We start from the raw sequence: 24,944 nt of genomic DNA, 5'->3' as shown, positions 1-24,944 counted from the left end.
GGCAGGGCATGGTTCCAGCCAGTACTGCACATTGCAGCAAGGGGCACAGCCTCTACCAGCCCTTCTGTATCGCCAGCACTCCCTGCTGCACATGCACAACCCCTGTACTTATGCGGCATGAAAGGGAAGCCCCGCACTCTGAAGCTGGCTACTTTCCCTGCTGGGGCTGCGCAGCATGGGAGGGAAGCCCCAGGCAACTTCCTGGGGGGAAAGCAGCTGGCTTCAGCACCTGGGGCTTCCCTCCTGTGCCCGACAAATGCAGGGAGCTGGTGATAGAGATTGCCTGGCAGAGGCTGCACCCCTTGCTGTGAGGTGCAGCATTGGCCAGAGTTGCACCCTGCTAGACACGAGCACCTTGAGCAACCCTGCCTGCTGCTGCTGTGCCATTGGGGGGGGGGGGAGGAGTGTGGGTGGTTCCCATACCCCCACCTTCCCTCATTCTGCCCCCGCAACTCCCCACATGTGCACAACCCCCTAATATACCCTGTGCTCCCCCAGCCACACACATACCCCTTTCCCCACAATAAACAAGATTAGGAATTTATTTTTGAGTTATTATGCAATACCCTCCATATACACTACACAAACACAAATCATAACACAATATTTTTGAAATAAAATTAAAATATATTATAATAGGTGTTTGACTTTTAGTGTATGATTTGTTTTTTTTTCTGGTTCTAAGATGGCAACCCCCACCTCCCAAAAGGAGTAGGCTAGCCTTGGCCCATGATGCTGTCTGCTCCAGATAAGCAGGGAGGACTGTTCTTGTGCCCCCTGGCTTCTGGTCTGGGCCACTGCAGGCCCATGGCTGCATTTCTGGAATCAAAAGTGAATGCATCTGTTCACTTGCATATTGGTTCAATCTACACAGTTTCTAAGTCTACTAAAGCCTCCAGCTTTTTGCCTGTCTGTACTTAGCCTTAAGCCCTGCCCTGTGTGCAGGGTTTGGTTTTTGGCTTTCCTGGGTTTAGGGAAACCCTGAAGTTCCTCAGTCAGCAGCCTGAGTAAAGCAAGCTGGCAGAAGAAATTGCAGGAGACCCTGATGTAAGGTCAGAGGTAGGGATTTCTTTCTAATCTGCTGAGCTGAATAGAAGCTGCCTTCTCAGATTGAAGATGCAGAGTAAGACCATGTTATTGCTCTTATCTTTTCATTTACTTGTTTATTCATAATCTTTGTATCTCAACCTGTGGTTACTGATTTCTTATGCTGATTCTTGTTTTTATAATAAAGCTTTTATTACCTTTTTAACTCGCTTATTATCGTCAGTGATAACTGTGATCTCAGAGCATTTGACCACACAGGCCAAGGAAGGAAGAGTATGTCTTTTTATGAGCACCTGACCTGACAAGGGTATGTTTCTTGTAGCTGGCAGAATTTTTTATCCTAAAAGCTGGCAAGGCACTGGTAAACAGGCATAGCTGAGGTGCCACAGGTCAGGGAAGTAACCGTTGGGGCATCTCATCCTCTTCTCAGTGGTCAAGCAGCAGATGGCAGAGAAGGGTTTGGAACTAAAAAGTACCCCTGGAAGTGTGAGAGCATTCTGGAAGTGTGTTTGGGTGTGTCACAAAGCTATCGAGTTAAACTTGGTGTAACCAGGTCAGCAACACCATGTCTTTTATAACTTGGGTGTCATTCTCAAATTGTCCTTTTTTTCTTTATATCCGTACATCAGCTCTTTATTCCACTTGAATAGTACCAGCCATTATTGCCCACTTCCACATTTTCAGATATTTTTGCCAACTTCCACATTTCTTCAACATCTCCTCCTCATTTTCCCAACTCTCATTTAAAACTCTCCTGTGCTGTTGAGTATGCACACACACAAGTGCATGCACACAAACATACAATAACATTACAACTAAACACTTTTGCTTTTGGTGTGCAGAGGCCACAATAAATCAAGCTGAACAGCATTGTCTTACTTTTTACCCATTTTTCTCCTACCTTATCCTGAAATTGTAAGCTTTATAGTCTAGAAGAATATTCTTCGTCTGTTTTCCTCATATTGTAAAGTATATGGAGTACTTCAAAACAAAGAGCACATAATAACTAATATATTACTTTCAGGGTGATAGTAAGAAAATGGAAGATGCCAGTACTTATTTGAGTTTACCTTCAACTCGTCAACAAATCGAGAATAAAGGAACTACCTTAAGCCGGAGTTCTAGCATTGTAGGAGGGCTCTCGGTAAACACACGAGATACCTTTTTGATTTCAACACTTGTTTGTTCAACAAAAGTAACTCAAAATGGTATGTATTTCTAAATTACACTGAAGCTTTCGAAAAGGATTATTACATTATTGAAAAATATCATTTTTTTTAACAAGAGTGGACCTTTTCCTTTATTTCAGTGGGTTTACTGGGTCTTTTGAAGTGGCGCATGAAACCAGAGCACTTAGAGGACAACTTAGAAAAACTGAAGATTGTGGATGGAGAGGAAGTTGTGAAGGTACATATCTTACTTTTTCATATATAGTTGCTATTTTTTTCCTATAGATTTATAGACCTGACCCTAGCATCTATGAATCTAGGAACAGTCACCAGACAATCAATTAATAGTGATAAAAAGGCAAATAAACTACAAAGTTATTTCACAAAATACAACTTTTGTTGCAGCTTTCTATCATGCCACTAATTGAACACATGGCCAGGGACTCCTGTGGCTGGGAGCCCTGTCAACTGATAGGATCTCCTAGCTGAGGGAGAGCCATATCCATCCCCTGAGGCTGGGAGCTCCCAGCTGACAGGACTCTCAGCAGGGAGGGGCACTATGCACCCCTGCAGCTGGGAGACCACCTACTGCAATCTCCTGGCTGTGAGGACACCCTACAGCAGCTGTGGGCAAATGGGGGACCCCATCTTCTGAGAGTTCTCAGCAGCTGGTTTCCCAGCCATGGGAGTTTATGGGGCGTATGTGGCATGGCAAGACGTCCAATTGTGTGGATCACACATTAGATCCCATTGTGCCTTTACCTGCATGTGCAGAGGGGCCCTAAGATTCCAGCACTATTAGTAACTAACTTTGGTAAAGTTGATGAGAAGCTGGCTGCTTTAAGCGTATGGACATACGTTTGCACAGCTTGTAAACAGGCAGGAAAGCTGCTGCTTTGGTATGTGCAGCAGGTGTTATTCTGTAGCTATTATCTGGTCAGAGGTCTGTGGCAATCTGAGGAAAAATGAATTCACAAAAAGTTGCATATTTCTTGAGCCATTATAACTACAACTTCACTCCAGCTACCTGTCATATTAATGTTTCTCCCCCCCGCCTTAATTAATCCTTCATCTTCACTTCTCATTCTAATATCTTAGCTTTTTTATGTTTTTTTTCAAATGCATACTTACATATATATGCTCCAGTCAGCTACATGTTGTTTTTTTATTGGATTCAAGAGAATTTTCTCTGATCACTAAAAAGATCTCTTTCTTGAGAGGCAATAATTTCTTAGGGTGACATCTGTTATTGGACCAACTGTATAGTTGGGCTAGGGTTAGACAAGCTTTTGAATACAGAATATTCTTTATCAGGTCTGAACAGTAAAAGCCAGCACAGCAGAATAAAAAATAGTTGGAAAAGGTAAGGGAGAGAATTTCCCATGGGTGTACAGATAAATAGCTAGCAGAAGAAAACAAACGTATTACTGGGAAATCAAGGCCTGTCAAAAAGGAGGCTCATTCTCACCTTTCATGGGTGGAACGAGTGCAGGAATCCGATAGGTTGTAAGGCACCATAAAACCAATATCAGTGTTAAGTCTTTGGTTCTTGGTGTCCAGCCAGCTTATGAATTTTTGTTCCTAATTTCACCTTCTAAAGGTGTTAGATAGATTTCCCTTGAGCATGAAGATAGTGAGACCAACAAGGGAGTGTTGTTCTGTAACAAATACGCTCCTAAGGGGCAGTGTGGGGGTGTGTGCCTTTATTTTTTTCTGTGAAAGTTTATTCTAGTGTGTAATTGCTGTTTATTTTGATCTACATAGCTGCCATAAGGGCATTTGGTGCATTGAAACATATGTCGCATTTGGAGACAGACATGTGTGGGAATCATGCATTCTGATGGGTTTGTTGTGGGTGTGTTGATTGTAGTAGCAGTGGAGAAGTGTTGACAAGTTAAACATTTCTTGCTAAGCAAGGCTGTGTCCTTCATCTTTTGGACAGTGGGAACTTTGCTTTTGATAAAGAGATGGGCAAAGATGTGGGTTCTTTGAAAGCCAGGAGTGGAGGGGCTGGGAATATTTTTCTCAAGGTCTGATCTTTACTGGGCATAGGCCGTGGCTGTTTGATTCTTCTTAGTTCTAGTGTGTGATGGCAGGTGACAACCAGGAGTGTGTGGTTGTGGAGGGTTTCTTTTTGTATTGAAAAAGGTTACTACAGGTATTTGGGTGGCTCTTTCAAATATATGGTCTATTTCTCTACTGGAGTGTCTTTGTTGTATAAAGGCAGATTTTAGCCTGGCAATGTGGGCATCGTATCATCAGAGGAGATGCCGTAGTATCTGAGGGCCTGGCTGTAGACAGCTTTTTGGCATGCTTGAGGTGACTGCTGTTTTTTTTGGACATAAATATGGGGGTCTATGGGTTTTTTGCATGTGGTGGTTTGTGGGATGTCACCCTGGATGTCTGTTGTGATATCTAGGAAGTTTATATTGGTGTAGGAGTATTGCAGAGAAGGTTTGATCAAGGGGTTTTTATACCTGTTGTAGAAGTCCGTAAGCAAGTCCAGGTGTTCAGAATGATTAAAATACCATAGATTTCATAGGCATTATGGCTGAAAGGGATGTCATAAGAGCATCAGGTCCAGCCCCCTGCCCAAGGGCCAGTAAGTCAGCTAGGGTCAAAGGATCCCAGCAAGATAAGCATCCAAATATAATCTGTGTAATACAGGGACAGTGCAAGTTTGATCAATTTTCCAGAAGTTTTTTCCTTCAGATGGCTTATGAAGAAGTTAGTATATTGAGGAGCTGTCTTCCTTCTCCATGGGAACACCTATGGGTAGAAAGTTGTAGTTGTAGAAAGTGAAATTATTGTGCATGAGGATGAATTGAAGGATTTCATAGAAATTTAAGGTTGGAAGGGACCTCAGGAGGTCATCTAGTCCACCCCCCTGCTCAAAGCATGACCATCCCCACCTAGATCATCCCAGCCAAGGCTTTGTCTAGCTGGATTTTGAAAACATCCAAAGATGGAGCTTCTACCACCTCTCTGGTTTACCTGTTCCAGTGCTTTACTACCCTCCTAGTGAGGAAATTCTTTCTAATATCTAACCTAAACTTGCCTTGCTGCAACTTGAGACTATTGCTCCTTGATGTGTCATTTGCCACCACTGAGAGCAGCCTAGTTCCATCCTCTTTCGAACCCTCCTTCCGGTAGTTGAAGGCTGCTATTAAATCCACCCCCCCCCCCCCCCCATCTTCTCTTTAGACCAAATAAGCCCAGTTCCCTTAGTCTTTCCTCATAAGTCATGTCCCCCAGACCCCTCACCATTTTTCTTGCTCTCCACTGGACTCTCTCCAATTTGTCCACATCCTTTCTGTAGTGAGGGGCCTAAAACTGAACACAGAACTCCAGATGTGGCCTCACCCATGCTGAATAGAGGAAAATAATCACTTCCCTTGACCTACTGGTAAAACACTTACCAGTGTAGCCCAGTATGTTGTTAGCCTTCTTAGCAGCAAGGGCACACTGCTGGCTCATATTCAGCTTATTGTCCACAGTAACCCTCAGGCCCTTTTCTGCAGAGCTGCTGCCTAGCCAGCCAGCCCTCAGCCTGTACTGGTGCATAGGACTGTTCTGTCCTAAGTGCAGGACTTTACACTTGTCCTTGTTGAACCTCATGAGATTTCTTTTAGCCCAGTCCTCCAATAGGTCACTCTGCATCCTAGCCCTACCCTTCAACGTGTCCAGTACACCCCCCCCCCACTCCCCCCCCCAGCTTGGTAATATCTATACATTTGCTAAGGGTGCAATCCATCCTATCCTGCAGATAGTTAATGAAATATTGATCAAAATTGGCCCCAGGACCAACCCCTGGGGCACTCTGCTTGATACTGACTGCCAACTAGACATTGAGCCATTGATTACTACCCATTGAGCCTGATAATCCAGCCAGTTGTCTATCCACCCATTCCTCCAACCAACATATACTTCCTCAGCTTGGGACTTGCAGCTGTGGGAGCTTGTTACTTACCAGTTCAGGGGGAGCCTAGGATGGAGATCCTTATATCAGCCACAATGTGTGATAAGGTCCGATGCTGGATCCAACAATTATGACTCCTGCCATCATGCCATTACCTGAACATCAAGAAGGGTCCTGAATTAATTGCAGAGGTCTAAAGATATATGGTCTGCTTGAAAAAACACATTCTTTTATTGATGAGATCTCTAGATATTTGAGGGAGGTATCCTTTCAACTCCCTATGCTGCAGAGCCACTGCATACGTACTACCACAGCCTCAGAGCTTCAGTGTTTTTTTGAAGCCACTTTACTTGTCATTTGCAGTCTAGTAGATAGAAAAACATGTCCATTAATATTATATATACCTACTGGGACATAGTGTGGAGAGATACTATGTGAGTATACTGCAGGGAATATACATTGCATACATTCCCTGAATTCTGCTCCCTTTCAGAGGCAATTGAATTATCATGGGTTGTTTGTTAGGCAGCTGTGGTTTTAATGCGCTAGGTTTTGCAATGTCTGCTTATCACATACAAAGATGGCTTGGACAGTGGTATTTTCTTTGGCTCAAATGGAGAACATCTCTGTACTCTTTTAACTGCAGTTGTGAGGAGGGGCTGTATCTCAGGAATTGCATCTCCATTTTACATAACTTTTCTTTCAGTCAGCTTCCTGAAATTATACCACTTTATATTTTCCTTCACTTGTGGAAATCATTGGTGGTCCTTTTTGTCCTGTTTCTGAAAATACAGATGCTGTTCTAAGTTTAGAAAAATGTATTTGTGACCAAAAACTGCAGTAACACAAGTTCTGGTCCCATGAATGGTAGATAATTGACAAGGCAACAAAACATAAATATTGGCCATTAACATTGTTAACATTATTAAGGATGCATGATGTTTTGTTATCAATGCTATGTGTTTCCAAAGGGTTCAGAGACAACATTTTAATTACTGTAAAGTGTGTAACCTCTTACATTGTGCTGCTTTTTTATGGGAGTCAGCTAGCACAACAACTCTTAGAGCTTGTTTCAGGTCCTAAGAACTACCTTAGCTAGAACTGCTGAAGCACCTAGAAATTGTGTGTGTTTACAAGACAAGGTGCAGAGAGACTATAGAGAGGGAAGGTAGTTTTTAATTTACTTGAGGAAGGTATATTAACCAGCCCTCAGCTTTCTGCTGCTGTAGTTAGACTGCTTCTGGTACCTAAGATTAGCTTGTTTAAAGCTAGCTCGGTTATTGCTGCAGGGTATACATCCAGTTCTCCCTCCCCCCTTCCACTTCCTATACATTCTGGCACATGATCTGCAAACATTTAAAATGTATTGCAAGTACACAATAGTAATAGTAGTATTATTAATATACACCCCAAAAGGGGTTTGTAAATGAGAACATTTTGTAATGGCAACTTGTGTGGCTTGAAACTTTGCCTGCTTGAAGGAGCTGAATGCTTTATCATCAAAAAGGGTCTCAAAGTTGTCTCAGAACTCAACATTTGCATGGAATGAGGGAAGCAAGGTGGTTTTCAAAAAAAACCTCCAACCTGGTTACAAAACTGTGAATATATGGCTATGGCAATGTTGAGAGGAGTGAAAAAGATGCACTATCACTTAATTTTGTCACAATTGGAGCAAGATTATGATTCTTCAGAAAGATAACATTATGGAACTGAAGAAAGACCTAAGATTGCAAGCCCAATTGTGTTAAAAAAGAAGTTCTTTCACTCCAATGTAGTGTATTATATGAAACAGCCTTTCTTCTGTCAGGCATATGCAGGTTTGAGGTCTGTGTTAACTGATAGCTTTCCTCATCACTGGGCTTTATAATGACTCTTTTTTAAAAGATTCCTTCTTAATACTGAATAGGGTTTCTAGTCTTGCTTGTTTTTTCTAGCCAGATTTTCTGTCTGTGTTTTGACAGAATGTTTGCTATATGCAAAAAAAAAATGCTATTTTATAGCATGCTTTTTAGTATGTCTTCTTGCAGGTAAAAAATGTCACATACCACTCTGTAAGGATATATTGCTGCACTTCCATGGTGTGGGGGGGCACACTGTTGAACTTTGGTCTTAAAAGTACTCAAAACAGCCATCCTTGACCTTCAATACACTGATGGCTGTGCCATTCTTGCACACAAAGAGCGCAAACATCAGTGCACAAACATCAGCATCCTTGCTGAAGCTAATGATACCAGCATTGAGTTGGTGATCCTCAAGCACCAATTTTGCTGGACTGGACATTGTGTGTCAATGCCTGACTCTCAACTCCCAAAACAAGTGCTCTACTCGCAGCTTAGTAATGGCCTGAGATCTCACAATGGCCAAAGGAAACACTACAAGGACGTATGTGGAAGGCAGACGTCAAGAAAATAGATGCCAAAATCAAGGGGCATTTTTGCATGTGGTCCTGATGCAGCGCTGGGTGCTTTTAATTAGTGAGCTGTGCTAACTAAAAGCACCTGTGTCACGTGTATCAGTAGCGCAGCGCACCCCCATGCTGAGAAAATGGCAGCCTAGTGCTTTGAACTCATTGAATATGTTTAAGTTCAAAGTGCACCACTGCCCTTTGCTCAGCACTGAGGCTCACTACACCATTGATACACATGACGTACAAGGCTGCCAGAGCACATCAGTTTACATGCTGGATTTCCAGCGCATTGGAGCAAGCTCCCCGCATGTGTGTAAATGGCCAAGAGTTGGGATCAGTTGGCTGCTGACTGACTCCAGTGATGTTACAACCTTAACCAAGCAGCAGCCCATTTTGACGTAAACCATATTGCTTTTGAAGCAGAGCAGAGAGAGTGGGGGAAGGAAAAGAAGAGGAATTCAAGCCTCCATCCTACTCTCATGTGCAGAAAGATCTGCAATTTCTGTGGATAGATCTGTGGCTCAAGGATTGGACTCTTAAGACACCTCAGCAAAACACTATTCCTGGATTATATATTCCCAAAACAGCAATTTCTATCAAGTCAGATTAATTTTTACTTCTTTCTTCCCTCAAGTTCTAAATTTTTGATACCAGAACCAAAATCCACCCTACAAGTTTCTGTAATGGCTTTGGAAAAAGAACAGGTTCTCATGGTTCAAAGAATGAGCCAATGCCTATTTACAGTAATTAGTGACAAGCGTTCCTGTGGGCTGATTATTCTGTACTAGTCAGTCTGCTATAGAGTTTTGTTGTATTATATTCTTTAGTATTTTAAAGAAGGTATTAAGTGGACTGTTTATCAGTTAGTTCCATTATTCTTCTCCTTCATCAACTGGAGTCAAAACTTCTAGGGACAGTTTGTATTATTTGTTGTTATCCCAAGAAAAACCAGGAGAGTACAGACATTCAGGTTTTCTTTCCCCGGAGTAAAAATGGCCACTCCAGGTGAAAAATAACCTGAGAACAGCCAGGGTTAAATCACTCACAGGAGAGTTTCTTTTGGGCCTGGAAAAGTGAATATATGTACATGCCATGGTCTGCATGTACAGACATTCAAATTCTGAGACCCTAATGAGTGGAGAGCTTATGATGCTGATGATGTGCAGCCAGGAGGGCCACCTATGCACACACCTCAGCATATTCTGCAGGTTCTCTTTGTCTTGCAATGGATGCCAGCAGTGCGTAGGGTAGTCTTGATTGGCTGGCCCAGCCAGCTCATGGCCAGACTGTGTTTCCCTATAGCCCAATGTGGGGATTGTGAAGGGAATGCGTTCTTCTCCTTCCTGGAGCAACAGAGTCCAGCAAGCAAGATGCTGTTTCAAGGGGACCAGGCAGCAGAAAGAAGGAGAGATGCTGGAGGACTGTGTTCTCTTCTGAGAGAAGCCAGGGTAAAATTCTTTACCAGGAGCGCAAAGATGGGATAATTCTCCAGATGATTTGAATATGTGTATGCAGCCTCAATGCTGTGCAAAGAAACACAGATTTGAGCCTTTAGAACATCTCTAGAAGGCACTGCTTCTTTGTCAAGAGTCTTAGCACATCTTGTTACACAGTGGCAGCTTCATAAAAAGCTGACAAGATATTAAGGACATTAATAATAAAATTTTGCTCCCAAGCATAGTTAATAAAATACTAAAGAATATAATGTTTGCTCAGCTGCTTCTTACTTTGCTGTCAATAGACATGTAAGAACCCAAAATATTGTTTTTATAGTTTTTAGTGTTTGGAATGCATAATAAATTTAATAAAATGGTGGTCTTTGTTTTAAAGTGTTTACAGTAGATGATTTTTGAAAAAATACTGGGAAATTCCAGTACATATAAAAAAAAAAAATAGTGATTATGTCAAGAACACGCATTCAAATTAGGAATCTGTTAAATTAAATTAATGGTACTAATTTAAATGCAAACAGCAAATATTCTGTAGTTACTACCTTCCTTTATTTTAAACAAAATTCAAAATACTATAAAAATTAAGAATGTATACCAAAGGTAGTTAAAAGACCATGGGAGATTTTTTTCCTTTAAATGGGGGCCTAGAAGAGTAACTCTCTTCTAAATTTTCAGTTACCACTTAAGGTTGAAAATAATAAATACCGATCTGTATCACTAAAGAAATGGGAATTTTGTTTTAGTTGCACATAAATTACAGATAACAATAGTATGTGTTTTTATTATAGATCAGTGTTACAAGTATGGATTCTTAGTTAACTATGCATCAAAGTAATTAATAACTGTGTATTATGAATTCTTAATTTCCACAACTGAAAAGTATAGGTTTTGCAATGTATCCTAAAGTCTTGTAGCATTTCACTGGGAGCCTCCAAAATTTATCTTGAGGGAACCAAACGCAGTCTACAGAGGTCATGTCTACACCTGCTATTAATGCACTGTACACTTACTGCACAGGAAGCTTTCCCCTGGAGCGCATCTACATGTGCTCTCATCAGGAGCAAATTTGCTCCTGATGGGAGCAGTTCATTGTAGGGCTACTCCTGCCCTGCTCTGACACCTTACAGCAGCCAAAGGGAGCTCCAGGCTCTCTGAGGCACCAGCCCTGGGCTGGCAGGGGACCCTGAGGTCAAGCCTGGGCTCTGGTGGGTGCGGATAGCTGTTCCACCTCTGGAGCAGCTGCCTCCCAGCCACGTACCCTGATCTTCTGCAGGGGTGGGAAACAGTTGCTTGGGGCAGGGGACAGTTCCTCTGCCCCCTGCTGCCTGGGCTGACCAGGAACAATTTGTTCCCTGTCATCTGTCTACATGTGCACTACTGTGCAGTAGCTACTGCTCAGTTAATCTACTGCCTGTATCTACAGGTAGTAGCTAACCATGGAGTAGACTAATTTACTGCACAGTAAATGCTGTGCATGTGTATGTGGTAATGCTTTACTGTGCAATAAAGCATTTTGTGTAGACACTCCCAAAATGAACTAGCATGCTGTGATTTTATTTTAATTATCACACACTTTGTCTCATTTCATCTTCTGTTTTACAGTTTCTACAAGATACTTTGGATGCCCTGTTTAACATCATGATGGAGCATTCCAACAGTGATGAGTATGACATTCTTGTCTTCGATGCATTGGTAAGAATCACAAGGAAACTAAGGAGTTAGTCAGGTTACACCGTGAATACGATGTTGAGATTCTCTAGTGTATGTATATCACAAGGAATTGGGGAATTGATATATTAAATGTCTGCCCTGTTAATAGTTGAGATGATGTCTTTTAAATAGCTAAGCTCTTGAAAATGGGCATACTTTTGTGCCCTGATGAAATTTTATAGAAGCAAATGCTTGAGAATTATAGATATTTCAGGAAGCTGATGCTTCTATTTTAAAATGTCTAATCACAACAAACACTAATATCTTAATATCTGTTTAGATCTATATAATAGGACTTATTGCTGACCGGAAATTTCAACATTTTAATACTGTTTTGGAAGCTTATATCCAGCAGCACTTTAGTGCCACTTTGGCTTACAAGTAAGTTATTCTTTTGGCTATTTTTTGTTTTTCTTCCTTCTTTTTTAAGTACACAGATAACTTTAAGAACCTTTAAATGTCTTGGATTTGTTAAATGCTATAATAAAAGAACCGACTTTAACCAGTTTTAACAAGAGCCACCATAAGATTAAGATGACACTCTTTGATCATTTATGATGAAATTATAACAACTGTGAATGAGAGCTTGATCTACCCTTATCTTATTCAGTCTTAAAATTCAGTTTAACTATAGTGAGATGAGCGGAACTTTGCTGTTGCATGACCTGTTAATATGTGATGTACTAGCGCAACAAAAATCCCCTTCAATTACATAAGTTGGAAACAAGAAACGTATATATATTCAACAGATACCGTTTTTATTGGAGAGCCATACCAATTGTATTGAATGATATTAAAATAATTTAGAATGCATATCTTCATTAGACAACTTAAGTATGGCCTAATATACTATGTATATGGTGGACAAAACTCACTTGTCATGTTATACAGTGTATGAATGCTGTATTTCCTATTACAAGGCTTATTAACACTTGAAAAAATGACTTCTAAGAGGCTGCAGCAATTTCCATTACTGAAAGTTATTAACTTAGCAGCTCCAGGGACTATTTTGGTTTTCAATTGTTTCTTTACTCTTCATTTGTATATTATTAATAGTTTTTTTACAACTGGAATATACAGTAGTAAATTATTTTATATCTCTATATATTTTAAATTTAGATAGTCTTATATTTAAATTGCAAAATAAACATTAGCAGTTTAATTTGACAAATCTTGTTGATGATGTTTATTATAAGAAGTTTTCAGCAAATACTATCTCTAATTCAGAAAACTAATGACTGTTCTGAAGACTTACTTGGATACGTCCAGCAGAGGGGAACAATGTGAGCCTATACTAAGAACTTTGAAAGCATTAGAATATGTGTTCAAGTTCATTGTTCGGTCCAGGACATTATTTTCACAGTAAGTACTTGTTCTATAAATACATGATGGATTAGCATTGCAAAGGTTTATTATTAGTGTTGTCACAGTGAAGAAAAGTCAGTTATATGTGTATAGGAACTTTCTGCTTAATTTGTCATCTCAATAAATCCAGCACAATTTTTCAGCTATTATATGGAATACTTGATCTAAAATTTAGGGATTAGTAACGAATCCAGATAATATTTTTTCATAATGATAATAGTCACAAAAAGCAGATATCCACTTTGTTTTCAAGGCCAAATTCCAGAGACCTATGTCCTCTCTCAACCCGTCATTACTGTTGACCTCAAATTTTGTTTTGCTAGTGGTTTGATTTGAGTTATGGTATATGACAGATGTCCTAGAGTTTAGTTGTTTGTCTTTGAATTATTTCTGTTTAGCACAACAAAAACTGTATGCCCAGTAAAATTATCTAGTTGAGTAAGAGCTTCAGTTTTCCAGGTAAAGGGCTTGTGGCATTAATACAACAAGGGAAAAATTAAAAAGAATTAAATATGTATAGTTCAGCTAAAAAAACCCAAACAAACAAATGGGACATATGTCTACAAGAGTTTTTAAAGATATAGCAATGAAATACAAGAATTTTCAGAATGAGGGTGTAAATATGGTCAAAGGAATAAGGTGAGGTAAAATTTAGCCTGAATATCCAAATAACTTTTACAGTAAACTCTATAGGAATGAAGATTATCTCCCATTACTCCCATATATGTCAGTAAACTAGGTTGTAAAGTGATGTGTGTATTTATTTGAAATAGCATGACTCGCTGTCTTCTGGCAGTGTAGATTGGAAACTCTTGTAAGAATTATTAAAATATAGGAATTTTTGTATTGTGCCTATGTATAGGTGGCTCCTTAAGTAGTCATAATTACACACACACACACACTTTTTTGTAAAAGGCAAATGCATGAAATGTTTACAGACAAATCTCAGGTAAAGTAGAATTACCTTTTCAGAAACATACTGCAATCTCCAGAAGATGGCTTACTTATATAGATAGAATTACACAATGATTATAAACTATCAGCATGATGTTGTATAAGAGATTAAGGATTTTAAATGCTTGTATAACCTAGTTCACTAAATATTGCATGATACTTTCTCCAGCACCGGGACCAATCTGTAAATTATATGAACCTGTTACATTTGATATGTGAAGAGACTGGCTCTTAAGCTATAAAAAGGCTTATGATTTATAGTTCTTGAAAATATTCCATTCAAACCCTGGTGTCTAGCAATGTAGTGATTGCCTTGGAAGCGGAGCTCAGGGGTGGATCCAGACTGGGGTTCAATTACACCTCCAGTTCTGCTGTCTGTGGCAGCTGAGGAACCAATCCTGTCAAAACTGGACTGCCTGGCCCCCTCCTTATCAGTTGAGCAGGTAGCCAGCAGTGCCTGGCAATTCAGCTGTGAGTCTGATCCCAGCTGGGTTCTCTGATCCCTCTTCCCAAGTTGTGCAGGCGGTCAGAAGCACCTGCTACATCTTGGCCAAGGGTATCAGTCATAACTACACCCTGCTTTACAAAATTCTAGATTCCCTGTTGATGGGGCCAGTACAGAACTTGAACTGCTCTGAGATTCTGGTGCTTACAACAGCGCTTTCTTTATGAAAAGTATTTGTCTTACTGGCTGGGGTATGTTAATATTTATCTCTTATGTGCTTCATCAACTGGGTTTAAGAGTTATTTATAACCATCAACTAGGGGTCTTGGCTCTTTTGTTAGAGAGGCTCAATATTCAGTTCTGGAAGTCTTTGATCCACTCCTTAGTGTGGGCCAAGATGGCAGTTGTTGAGCTAGTAGAAACTTCGCATACTGTTGCCAGTCTCAACCTAGTTGAGACGGTACTTCTCACGCTAATGTGACTAGCTGTAGTCTGTTTTTAAATGTTGTGCTTATAGTCCATGCAAGCAACTCTAGTAACTAAAACTGGTAAGAAAAGCAAAAGGAAACAAGGAGAAATTGATGGTTGGCTTGGTTATTTATGATATAATTTAGGTGTTATATTTTCTATAACCTGTATACAATAAGAAACAGTTTTTCAACTATGTTGAGTATCTTAATGTATTTCTGCACCAAGAGCAGGGATTTCTTTATGCATTGCTTCTAATTTTGTTTTGAGTCAGGGTAACTTTTGAATTGAAGGCATTTGAACAGTTTTTGATCAAATTCCCAAAGGAAGACAAGGTCCAATGGTCACAAACTGCTAAAAGACTGTTTTAGACTGGACATAAGGAAAAACATCTTTACTGTCTGAGTCTCCAGAGTATGGAATAGATTCCCCACAGAAGTTGTGCAAGAACCTACTTTGAACATGTTTAAGAAGTGTTTGGATGATTATCTTGCTGGGGTCATATGACCCCAGCTGACTTCCTGCCCTTTGGGCAGGATGCTGGACCTGATGATCTCACAAGGTCCCTTCCAGCCCTAATGTCTATGAAACCTATGAAGTTGGTATCAAGCTACTTGATGTACATCTCCAGCCATGATGTACTAATTTTGTCATTCAACCCACTCTAGATAGGGTGGTTATCATTTCTGTTCTGTAAACAGCTACAGCACTTGCATCTGAGTTGATATGTGAAACTCCATACAGCTCTGAAGTTTTTCTGACTGACAACTTTTTACTGGCTTCCTGTAATACTCCAGTTGTAAATGTTACATTGAGATGTCAAAGATCACCTTCATAAATGGAAGTTTTTGACCAGCCAATCAGCTTGATGAAGTGAAAAGAGCAGCTCCTAAATGAGTGAAAGTGTCTTCATTTACTTTAACTTAAACTTCTAAAGAACTGACTTCTGCCCAAAAACATTTACTTGTAATTTTTGTTTCAGCTGCCGAGATTTAAGTTAAAAGTCTTTCCTTATTCTGCAGTAACCTTGTTTATGACAAGTTTATTTCACATGTGGCTAGTACAGTGTTACATTAAATTGTACTACTTGTCCTTGAAAGCCTTATAAGCTTCTGCTTTAAGCATTAGCCAGATTGTTCTTTGTCCCATCTCTGTGAAGATACCATTCTTGATAGTCCAGAAAGTAAAACAGACCTAAAGATTATCTCTTATAAGCTGCAATCTTACAGGTCAGGTAGTTCTATCTGCATATCCTTCCTAATGTTTGTACAAAGATGCCTGTGCATTCTGTTTAATTTCTGTTATCAACCTATCTTGGAACCTTAGTTCCATTTAAAAAAAAAAAAAAAAGTTGGGGATCATAATTTATATGTTTAAAGAATGGTATCAATGCGTGTATGTATCTGAAATTTATTTGCAAATTAACCCAAACCTTGATGATCTGAGCCAGGGAGGACAGTACATCAGACTACAAAAGCTATTAAAGTAAATAGGATAGTTTGACAGTGGTGACCTGGAAAGCGGTGTTATCCTCTTGGAATTCAGTTGTCATCCAGGACTAAGGCAGTTTCTATAGCATGTCTTCACATTTTGTTTATTATGCTGTGTTGCAGGACTGCTATTTGTAGATGTTTCCTGCAAAAATAAATGGTAGGGAAGTTGATATTGTTCATCTTTTATGCTTATAAAAATATATATAAAAAAGATGAACAAAATCAATTTCACTACCAAACTGAGGATCAGGGCTCTAAATGCCACATCAAGTATGAATTAGTGATGGCTTGAATTTTTACTTTTCCAGAAACAAATCTCAAGTGAAGGCAATTTTTTTATAAATATACTTTAAAAACAAATATATAATATATAACTATATAATTTATCAAAAATAAATAAAATTTCCTTTTCCTTGAGATTGTTCCTGGAAAAATTCTCAGGAACTTCATCCAGGTTTGCCAAGATATTTACAAATACTGGAGAATCTTGCTTTACCTTTATCTACCTTCAAATTGTGTTGGCAAAACTTAGCACAGCCCTACTGATTAGATGAACAGCGCTGCTTAAAAGACCGGTAACAACTCTAAGGGGCCTATACACATGCATAGTGAGGCTCCTCTGACATGCTGTAATTACAGCGTGTTGGAGCAGACTTGATTGTGTTTGTTGGAGTGTGGCAATTATCTCACTCCAGCAGACTCCAATGTCGCGTGTATCAGTGTCTCCACACTGAAAAACGACAGCAAAGCTGCTTTAACTAATGCTCATTTAATGAGCTTTAGATAAAGCGCCTCCACAACCATTTTTCAGTGCAGGGATCCTGATACATGTGACATTCCAGGCACTTTAATTAAAGCGACTCTCAGAGTTATTCTGATTAAAGTTCCCTCTCTCCCCCCCTCCCAGAGCATGTGTATAAATTCCCCTAGTGGCTGGTACTAGCAACTTAAAAAAATATTACAGCAGCTTGGTCTTTTTGTGTGCTTTGCTTTCTCCCAGGAATTCAGAAACTAGTGTATATGATGAATCACTGACTACATGGTTTAATTCCAAAGGTTTATGGATGCTTTGCTTGATTAACTTAAATACATTAGGCTCTTCAGCAGCATCAGCTAAAAAAACCCAAAACATAAATTCCTGGAGTTTGGGGTATTATGCTGATGAGTCAGCATGATGAATCTGCAGCAACATCCCCAGATATTCCATTTTTAGAGGTCTTATTTCCAAAAAATGTGATGTCACAGAGAAAAGTGCCATACTCAAGCTAAGGCACTTCTGTTTCTTTCACCCAAAGTCTGAATTTTATTCTGTCTTGTTAAAAGACAAATCAGGTTAAAAACTGTTGGGAATAAAATTCTGATGTGCCTCAGTGGTTCTACTGTTTTTATTTGCTGAGTGCTGACTGTAGATGGTCAATAGCTAATTGAGTATGAGGGTTTGAAATGGTTCATCACAGTAACAAGACATTTTTAGTACAGAGGTTTGGAACTTGCTCAGAATGTCCAAATTGCATAATCATTTCCTGTAATGAATGAGTGGTAGATCTGGGGAGTAGATTGATAAATCAGGGATCCTGTTAGGTTTTTTGACTTCTTAAAGATTCATAGATGCTAGGGTCGGAAGGGACCTCAACAGATTTCATAGATTTCATAGACATTAGGGCTGGAAGAGACCTCGGAAGATCATTGAGTCCAGCCCCCTGCCCAAAGGGCAGGAAGTCAGCTGGGGTCATAGGATCCCAGCAAGATAAGCATCCAGTTTGCTCTTGAAGGTGTTCAATGTAGGCGCTTGAACCACCTCTGGCGGCAGGCTGTTCCATACCTTGGGGGCTCGGACAGTAAAGAAATTCTTCCTTATGTCCAGCCTGAAACGGTCTTGTAGTAGTTTATGACTGTTCAACCTAGTCGTCATTCCTTGGGGCGCTCTGGTGAGCAAACGTTCCCCCAGATACTGGTGGTCACCCCTGATAAACTTGTAGGTGGCCATCAGATCACCCCTGAGCCTGCGCTTTTCCAGGCTAAAGAGCCCCATGGCTCTCAGCCTGTCATCGTAGGGTCTGCTTCCCTGGCCTCTGATCATGCGCGTGGCTCTTTTCTGGACTCTCTCAAACTTCTCCACGTCCTTTTTGAATTGTGGAGCCCCAAACTGGACGCAGTACTCCAGCTGCGGCCTCACTAAGGCCAAGTACAAGGGGAGAATGACGTCCTGGGATTTGCTTGAGAAGCATCTATGGATGCAAGCCAGCGTTTTGGTTGCTTTACTAGCCACAGCATCGCATTGCAGGCTCATGTTCATCTTGCAGTCAATCATGACCCCCAAGTCTCTTTCTTCCATAGTGCTAGCCAGCGTAGCACTGCCGAGCCTATAAGGATGCTGCGGGTTTTTCTTCCCAAGGTGGAGCACCTTGCAGTTATTGGCATTGAGCACCATCAGGTTCTCATCCGCCCACTTGCTGAGCCTGTCCAGGTCAGCCTGGATCACTCACCTGTCTTCTGGTGTGGATGCTTTGCCCCAAAGTTTGGTGTCATCGGCGAACTTGGCCAGTCCGCTTCTGACTCCAGTGTCCACATCATTAATGAATATTTTGAACAATATGGGTCCAAGGACAGAGCTTTGGGGGACCCCACTGGTCACAGGACACCACGATGAGTGACTTCCATCAATTACTACCCTCTGGGTCCGACCCTGGAGCCAATGATCCAGCCAGTGGATCGTGGTGGACTCAAGGCGACAATTGGCCACTTTCACCAAGAGGTGATCATGGGATACTAGATCGAAGGCTTTTTTGAAGTCAAGATATATGACATCAATCTCTTCTCCCTTGTCCAGGTGATGGGTCACCTGGTTGTAGAAGGAGCATTGGGATGATTTGTGTTTTGGAGCACCTCTATCCAAAACGCACCAAAACTGTCCACTTAGACGCACAGTATAAATTATGTGGAGCCCTTATTTGCAGTTGACAACTTCCTTTCACCCTCTCATTTGGTTGTGATAGCAATATGGGAATATACTTGCTGCCACTGCAACCATTTCAGCAGAGGAACATGAGGAGCACTGTCTTCTGCCATCAGAATGACACAGTGTGTTAAAGCTTAAGTTAGAGGGAGTGGAGCAGGTTGGTTGCAGAATATCTTTTGAGAAGAAATCTATTTATTTTTGCTCAGCACTAAATTGAGAAAGATGAAAATAGAAGAATTTGTCTAAAATGGACTTTAAAAGACCCATACTTAAAATAAGTTGAATTAAATATATTTTAGCATAGAAAATAGTACTATGTGAACCTTCATTATGTCTATGGATGCTTATAATTCAATATCATAAAAATATAAAATAATATAAATTGTGTACGTGGACAATTCTGCATTGTCCCCTCGGTAAGGAGTAAAGTAAGCCCAGTAGTCGCCTTGAAGGGTTTAGTAATAGAAACCACTCATAGATATTTGTGAGACATGTTTGTTCTCTACCAGTTACCTTAAAAATCCATTTTAATTGAATGCTTCAGTGTGTAAAATAAAAAATGCATGGCAAGTTCTATAGGCAGACAAGGTTCCTTGGGTGAATTTGATATCTTTTATTAGAACAACCCAAATAGTTGGAGAATAGTTATTAAGCAAGTTTTCGGGTTCAAAAACCCTTCGGCAGGCTAAGGAAGTTTCAGCAGTTGGTGTGGCAAGTTCTATGACATGTCTATAATGGATGGATCATACAAGGCCTATAGAACCAACAAAAATAAATGTTATATGGGTGTCTATACATGTGCTCCAGGATGGGGGGTAGGGGAGATGCTTTAATTAGACCAGCTCTGACAGCTGGTCTAATTAAGGTCCCACAGTGTCACATGTATTCAGCATTCAACTCTTCAAAATGATGGTGGGGGTCTTTAACTAAAGTTCGTTCAAAGAGCTTTAGTTAAAGTGCCCCTGCTGCCATTTTGAAATGCAGCACTGAATACACATGGTGTGGAGTCCGCTGGAGTGTGGTAATTAGCACACTCCAGTGGACTCAGTTAATCAAGTCTGCTCCAATGCATGCTAATTAGCATGTGTCAGAGCAGAGGTCTGTTATGTGTATAGGTGCCCTTAATGATGATGGGACTTAGGCTGCATAATGGGCCTTCCAAAGAAGATTCGTGAGCTGGCAAATAAATTTAAATTAATCTGCAGGAAAAGACAAGAAGAACATTTCCAGAGAGAGCAGAGAAACAGAGCATATGGGGTTTAAAAGACTAATGAAGATTGGAATTAGAGTGACTGAAAACATGTTACATATGATTTTTAGACTGTTGTCTTGGGCTACTGGTGCCTTTTTAAAGAAACAATTTGGTAGTGTTCCCTTAATGTTACTTTGAGTTTTTCCTCTGCTGTTACCCAACCAATTTTAAGCTGGCCTAATTTAGTACATAAGTATTAACCCCTTGCTCTTTGCCACCAGATGTCTCTCCCCTTGTCCCCATGTACTCCTTTTGGCAAGGGGGTTTGCCATCTCAGAACCAGAAAAATGCCATATTAGATTCTAAAAATCTAATATCTACTACAACATTCATTAATTTAAAAAAAAAAACATTTCTGACCTGATTTACTTGTGTTTGTGTAGTGTACATAGAGGTGATTGTAAAGTAGCTTAAAAGGAAGTCTGAGTCTTGTATATTGTGGGGGGAGTGTGGGGGTATGGGTGGGTGGGTATAGGCTTGTGGGGGCTGTGGGTATGTGTGTATGTGGGTGGGTGTGTATGGGGTTTGGGGGGTGTGGGTATGTGTATGTGAGTTGGGGGAACATGTGGTATGTGTGTGGGGAGTGGGTGGGTATAGGGGTTTGTGGGGCCTGTGAGTGTGTGGGAGGAGGAGGGTTGTGGCATGTGTGGAGGGGAAGGATGGCTGGCGTATGTGAGGGGGCATGGGGGATGTGGGTGCCCACAGCCCCTGCCACCAGTGGCAGCATTAGACTGTGAGGCCTTGGGGTGGTGCTCAGAGCCCCTGGCAGGCAGATCTCCTGCCTGTCTGGGCTCAGTGCTCCTGCCACCCCTGGCCCCAGGGCACCATTGCAGGCCCCCCACTCCTGCTTGCCCAGTCATTGCCACTCCTCCCCACCCCCCTGCCACTGCTGCCCTTCTCTTGCTGCTTCCCTACCTTCCTGCTCACTGCCATCACTTCTTTCCTGCCCTCCCCCCGTCACTGACCACACCAGCACCACAGGTTCCTGGCTGTACACCCAAGATTGAAGAATACAGCAGGAGCTGTCCTGACATGGGTAGCACCACACAGAGCCAGCCAGGAATCGTGGGGGCCAGGCTGGGCCAGCTCCTGCTGCATCCTGTGGTCTGGCGATGCAGCCAGGAACCACGTGGTGCTGGAGTGGCCTTTGGAAAAGGTGGGGGGCGGGGGAAGTGGCTGCATCCTGATTGGCTGAGTGGACCGGTTTAAGGTCATCAGGCTGGCTGAGCCTGGTACCCAGTGCCAGGCTGGAGGCAGGGATCAGGTGTGTCCAGCATGAGGGGGCAGGGGGAATAAAGGGTTGCAAGGTGCACTTTTTTTTTTTTACTGTCTGCTGGACACTTGTCAATTATTTTCTAAAGTGTGGGGCCCCAAAATTGTATGTGATGAATAGAATGAAACCATCACTTCCTTTGACCTGTAGGCAAAATTCCTATTACTATCCTCTCACTAGCCCAGTATGCTGTTGGCTTTTATTTTTTGCAACATAACATGATGTTGGCTCATTTGACTTACAGTCCACCGGAGCCCTCACCTGAGCCCTCTTTTTCTGCAGATTTGCAGCCTAGCCTAGCTGTTGTTCCCCAGTCTGTACTTGTTTGTGCAATTTGTGCTGAATGGGTAGTCAAGGTCATTCTGAATCTTAATTCTATTGTCTGGGGTGTTTGTAACTTGACCCAGGTTGGTGTCATCAGCATATTTTCTAACTCATCGTTAATCATCTCTCTCAAATAATTAATAAAGATATTAAGCAATATCAGACCCAGGAAAGACTCCTGGGGAACTGTACTTGATACCTCTTCCCAGTTAGACATCAAGCCATTGATGACTGCTCTTTTGAACACAATGATCCAATCATTAGGCATCCACCTTACAGTACCTTTACCTAGATTACATTTGTCTTACTAACGTGAATGTCATGGGATACTATGTCAAAAGCTTTGTTAAGACCAAAGTAGATCATATCAACTGCTCCTTGTTCATCCTGAAAGTCCATTGCCTTGTCAAAGAAAAGAATAATTTTGGTGAGGCATGACTTGCACTCAAGGAATCCATTTTGGCTGTTCATGTCTGCCTTGTTCTCTTCAAGTAAAAATAGATTACTTGATGGACATGCTCCATGATTTTTTCAGGTACAGAGGTTAGACTGCCTCAACTGTAATTCCCCAGATCCTCCTTCCCTTTCTTAAAGATTGACCATATGTTACCTTTTTCCAGTTATACAGGACCTCACCCAGCCTCCATGAATTATCAAAGATAACAGCCAATAGATGTATAATTACCTCAGAATTCCATGAGTATGCTGACCCTGCCAACTAGAAAACATCTGGCTTCTCTAAGAGTATAACTAGATGTTACCAAATGAAGTGGATCAAAACAGACTTTGATCATGTGGGAAAGCAGGCGACAAGTTCCCACTTAGAGGCATGCTCCTGGGTACCTCCAGTATTCCCTGCATAGAGATGTACCTGTGGGAATCTCTGAGGTCATTATGTAAGCGAAGAATGCCAGTGTGTTTTTTGTAAGCAAGGAACCTCAACTTTTCCTGCTTAGAGAACTCCTGGGACTCTTGTGTGCAATTCTGTGAGCAGAGATAGTTGTGGGCAGATGGTCCCAGGGCTTGGGAGCCTGATCCTGTGTGAGGAATCCCCTTACACCCCAGTACTGCCTGCCTGAGGTGGCTGGAGAGTGTGGGCATCTTTGAGATGCCCACACACTCCTGCCATAAAGGGGACACCCACAGTAGAAAAGTGGCACAAATTATTACCAGCCACAAGCATTTGTGGTGTGACAAAGGTCATAGACACCTATTGCTTTCACTTTGTGCCACCATAAAAATTGTTATGGTGGCGCACAGGCAATGTCTGATACCAGCTGTGACAGAGTACTGGGGTGTGCCTGTCACTTCAAGAGGAGAGATTGCCTGAGAAGCAGCCTGCAGGTGGTGATGGGGGCTGATCAGGGAGTCAGCTGACAAGGAGGGGGCTCGGCTTGAGCTATATAAGCCTAGGGTCTAAGCTGGTCAGGCAGTCTAACTCTGAGTGCCACTGTAAGAGCAGCTGGGCTTCTGATAGCTGCTGTGCTGGGGCAAGCAGTACTGAGCCCAGGAACAAGCCAGGCCTTGGAACAGGTAGGCCTGAGAACAGGAGCAGATAAATCCATAGCCTGGAGAGGGGCGGTAGATAGTGGAGGGCCAGGATGCTTGAAGCCCAGCTAATGAAGACTGCAGCTCTTGAGAGGTGAGACTAGGCCTTGGAAGAGATAGGACTGGGAACAGGGGACAGCGGCCCAGTGCCCGAAAGGGGTGAATCAAGCCTTGGAAGAAAGAGGCCTGGGATCAGGGGGCCGGGGCCCAGTGCATGAGAGGAGCAAGGTGGGGGTTGAAACAGATAGGACTGGGGACAGTGAGAATTTTTTTCCTAATATCTAAGATAAACTTCCCTTGCTGCAACTTGAATTATGTTGCCTAATCATTTTAGGTGCCTATGAGAGACATGGCAGCCCAGAATTTTCCCTTTGCTGAGTGTGTATGGTGTAGATACTGAGATCTCTGCCAATGATCAACTGATTGCCAGGCACCCAACATGCTGGTGCATGGGAGCTTGGGTTCATGATCCTCTGTCCCCCGCCCCAAGCTGGCGATATGATGTGGTTTGATCTGGTTCCTGATTCCACATTTGTGGCATGGCAGGAGGCACAGTTGTTGGTATCCCATCATGCCTTTAAGTAAATATCTGTCTGGGGGTTTAAAAACTTGTCTTCAGTAAATGTGGGTGTTAATAAAGTGAGAGGCAAGGATTTGTTAGGGTGATGCGTTTTAATGGACCAGCTATGTAGCTGGGCTAAAGTTAGTTACGCTTTAAAATGCAAGAAAACCTGACAAAGCCCGCTGGGCCATCACAGCTACAACACTTTGTTAATAGTGGAAATATATTTCACTGAAAGTTATCACATGATTCAATAGTAAATTTATTATAGTATAATCTGATTTAATAATAGGTATATTTCTGTTGCAGATGCAATAGAAGGTTGGTTATGCTTTTAAATGTTTTCAAGATAGGTGATATGATTTTTATTGATGTGCCAGGTGTCTTTTTCAGTGTAAGGGAAGCTAGATCCTCAGAAGAGAGACTCTCTCATGGAATAAATAGTCTAAGTCTACTTCTTTTTATAATTTATTTTATTTTATGAACACAAAATTAACAAATACTTCTCAAGGACTAAAATTAAAAAAATAGCCCCTGAAGATACTGTTCATTCTTTTTCTTGTTACATTGTCTTTTGTTTAAAATTGGCCTGTTTTGT

At 41.4% G+C, this 24,944-nt stretch overlaps 1 protein-coding gene across 1 annotated transcript in view; it reads left to right on the top strand.

The window, feature by feature from the left end:
- DOCK2 (dedicator of cytokinesis 2) overlaps positions 1–24,944 on the top strand; it is a 520,353-nt gene that overhangs the window by 63,148 nt on the left and 432,261 nt on the right. Inside the window, exons 18-22 of the mRNA XM_019487133.2 lie at positions 2,072–2,255; positions 2,357–2,454; positions 11,596–11,685; positions 11,984–12,084; positions 12,931–13,065. Coding sequence (XP_019342678.1) covers positions 2,072–2,255; positions 2,357–2,454; positions 11,596–11,685; positions 11,984–12,084; positions 12,931–13,065 — 608 coding nt within the window. The remainder of the gene's footprint in view (positions 1–2,071; positions 2,256–2,356; positions 2,455–11,595; positions 11,686–11,983; positions 12,085–12,930; positions 13,066–24,944) is intronic.

The sequence above is a fragment of the Alligator mississippiensis genome, chromosome 9 (genome assembly GCF_030867095.1).
Source record: "Alligator mississippiensis isolate rAllMis1 chromosome 9, rAllMis1, whole genome shotgun sequence".
In the NCBI taxonomy this organism is placed as follows: Eukaryota; Metazoa; Chordata; order Crocodylia; family Alligatoridae; genus Alligator; species Alligator mississippiensis.
This window is presented reverse-complemented; position numbering and strand designations above follow the sequence as displayed.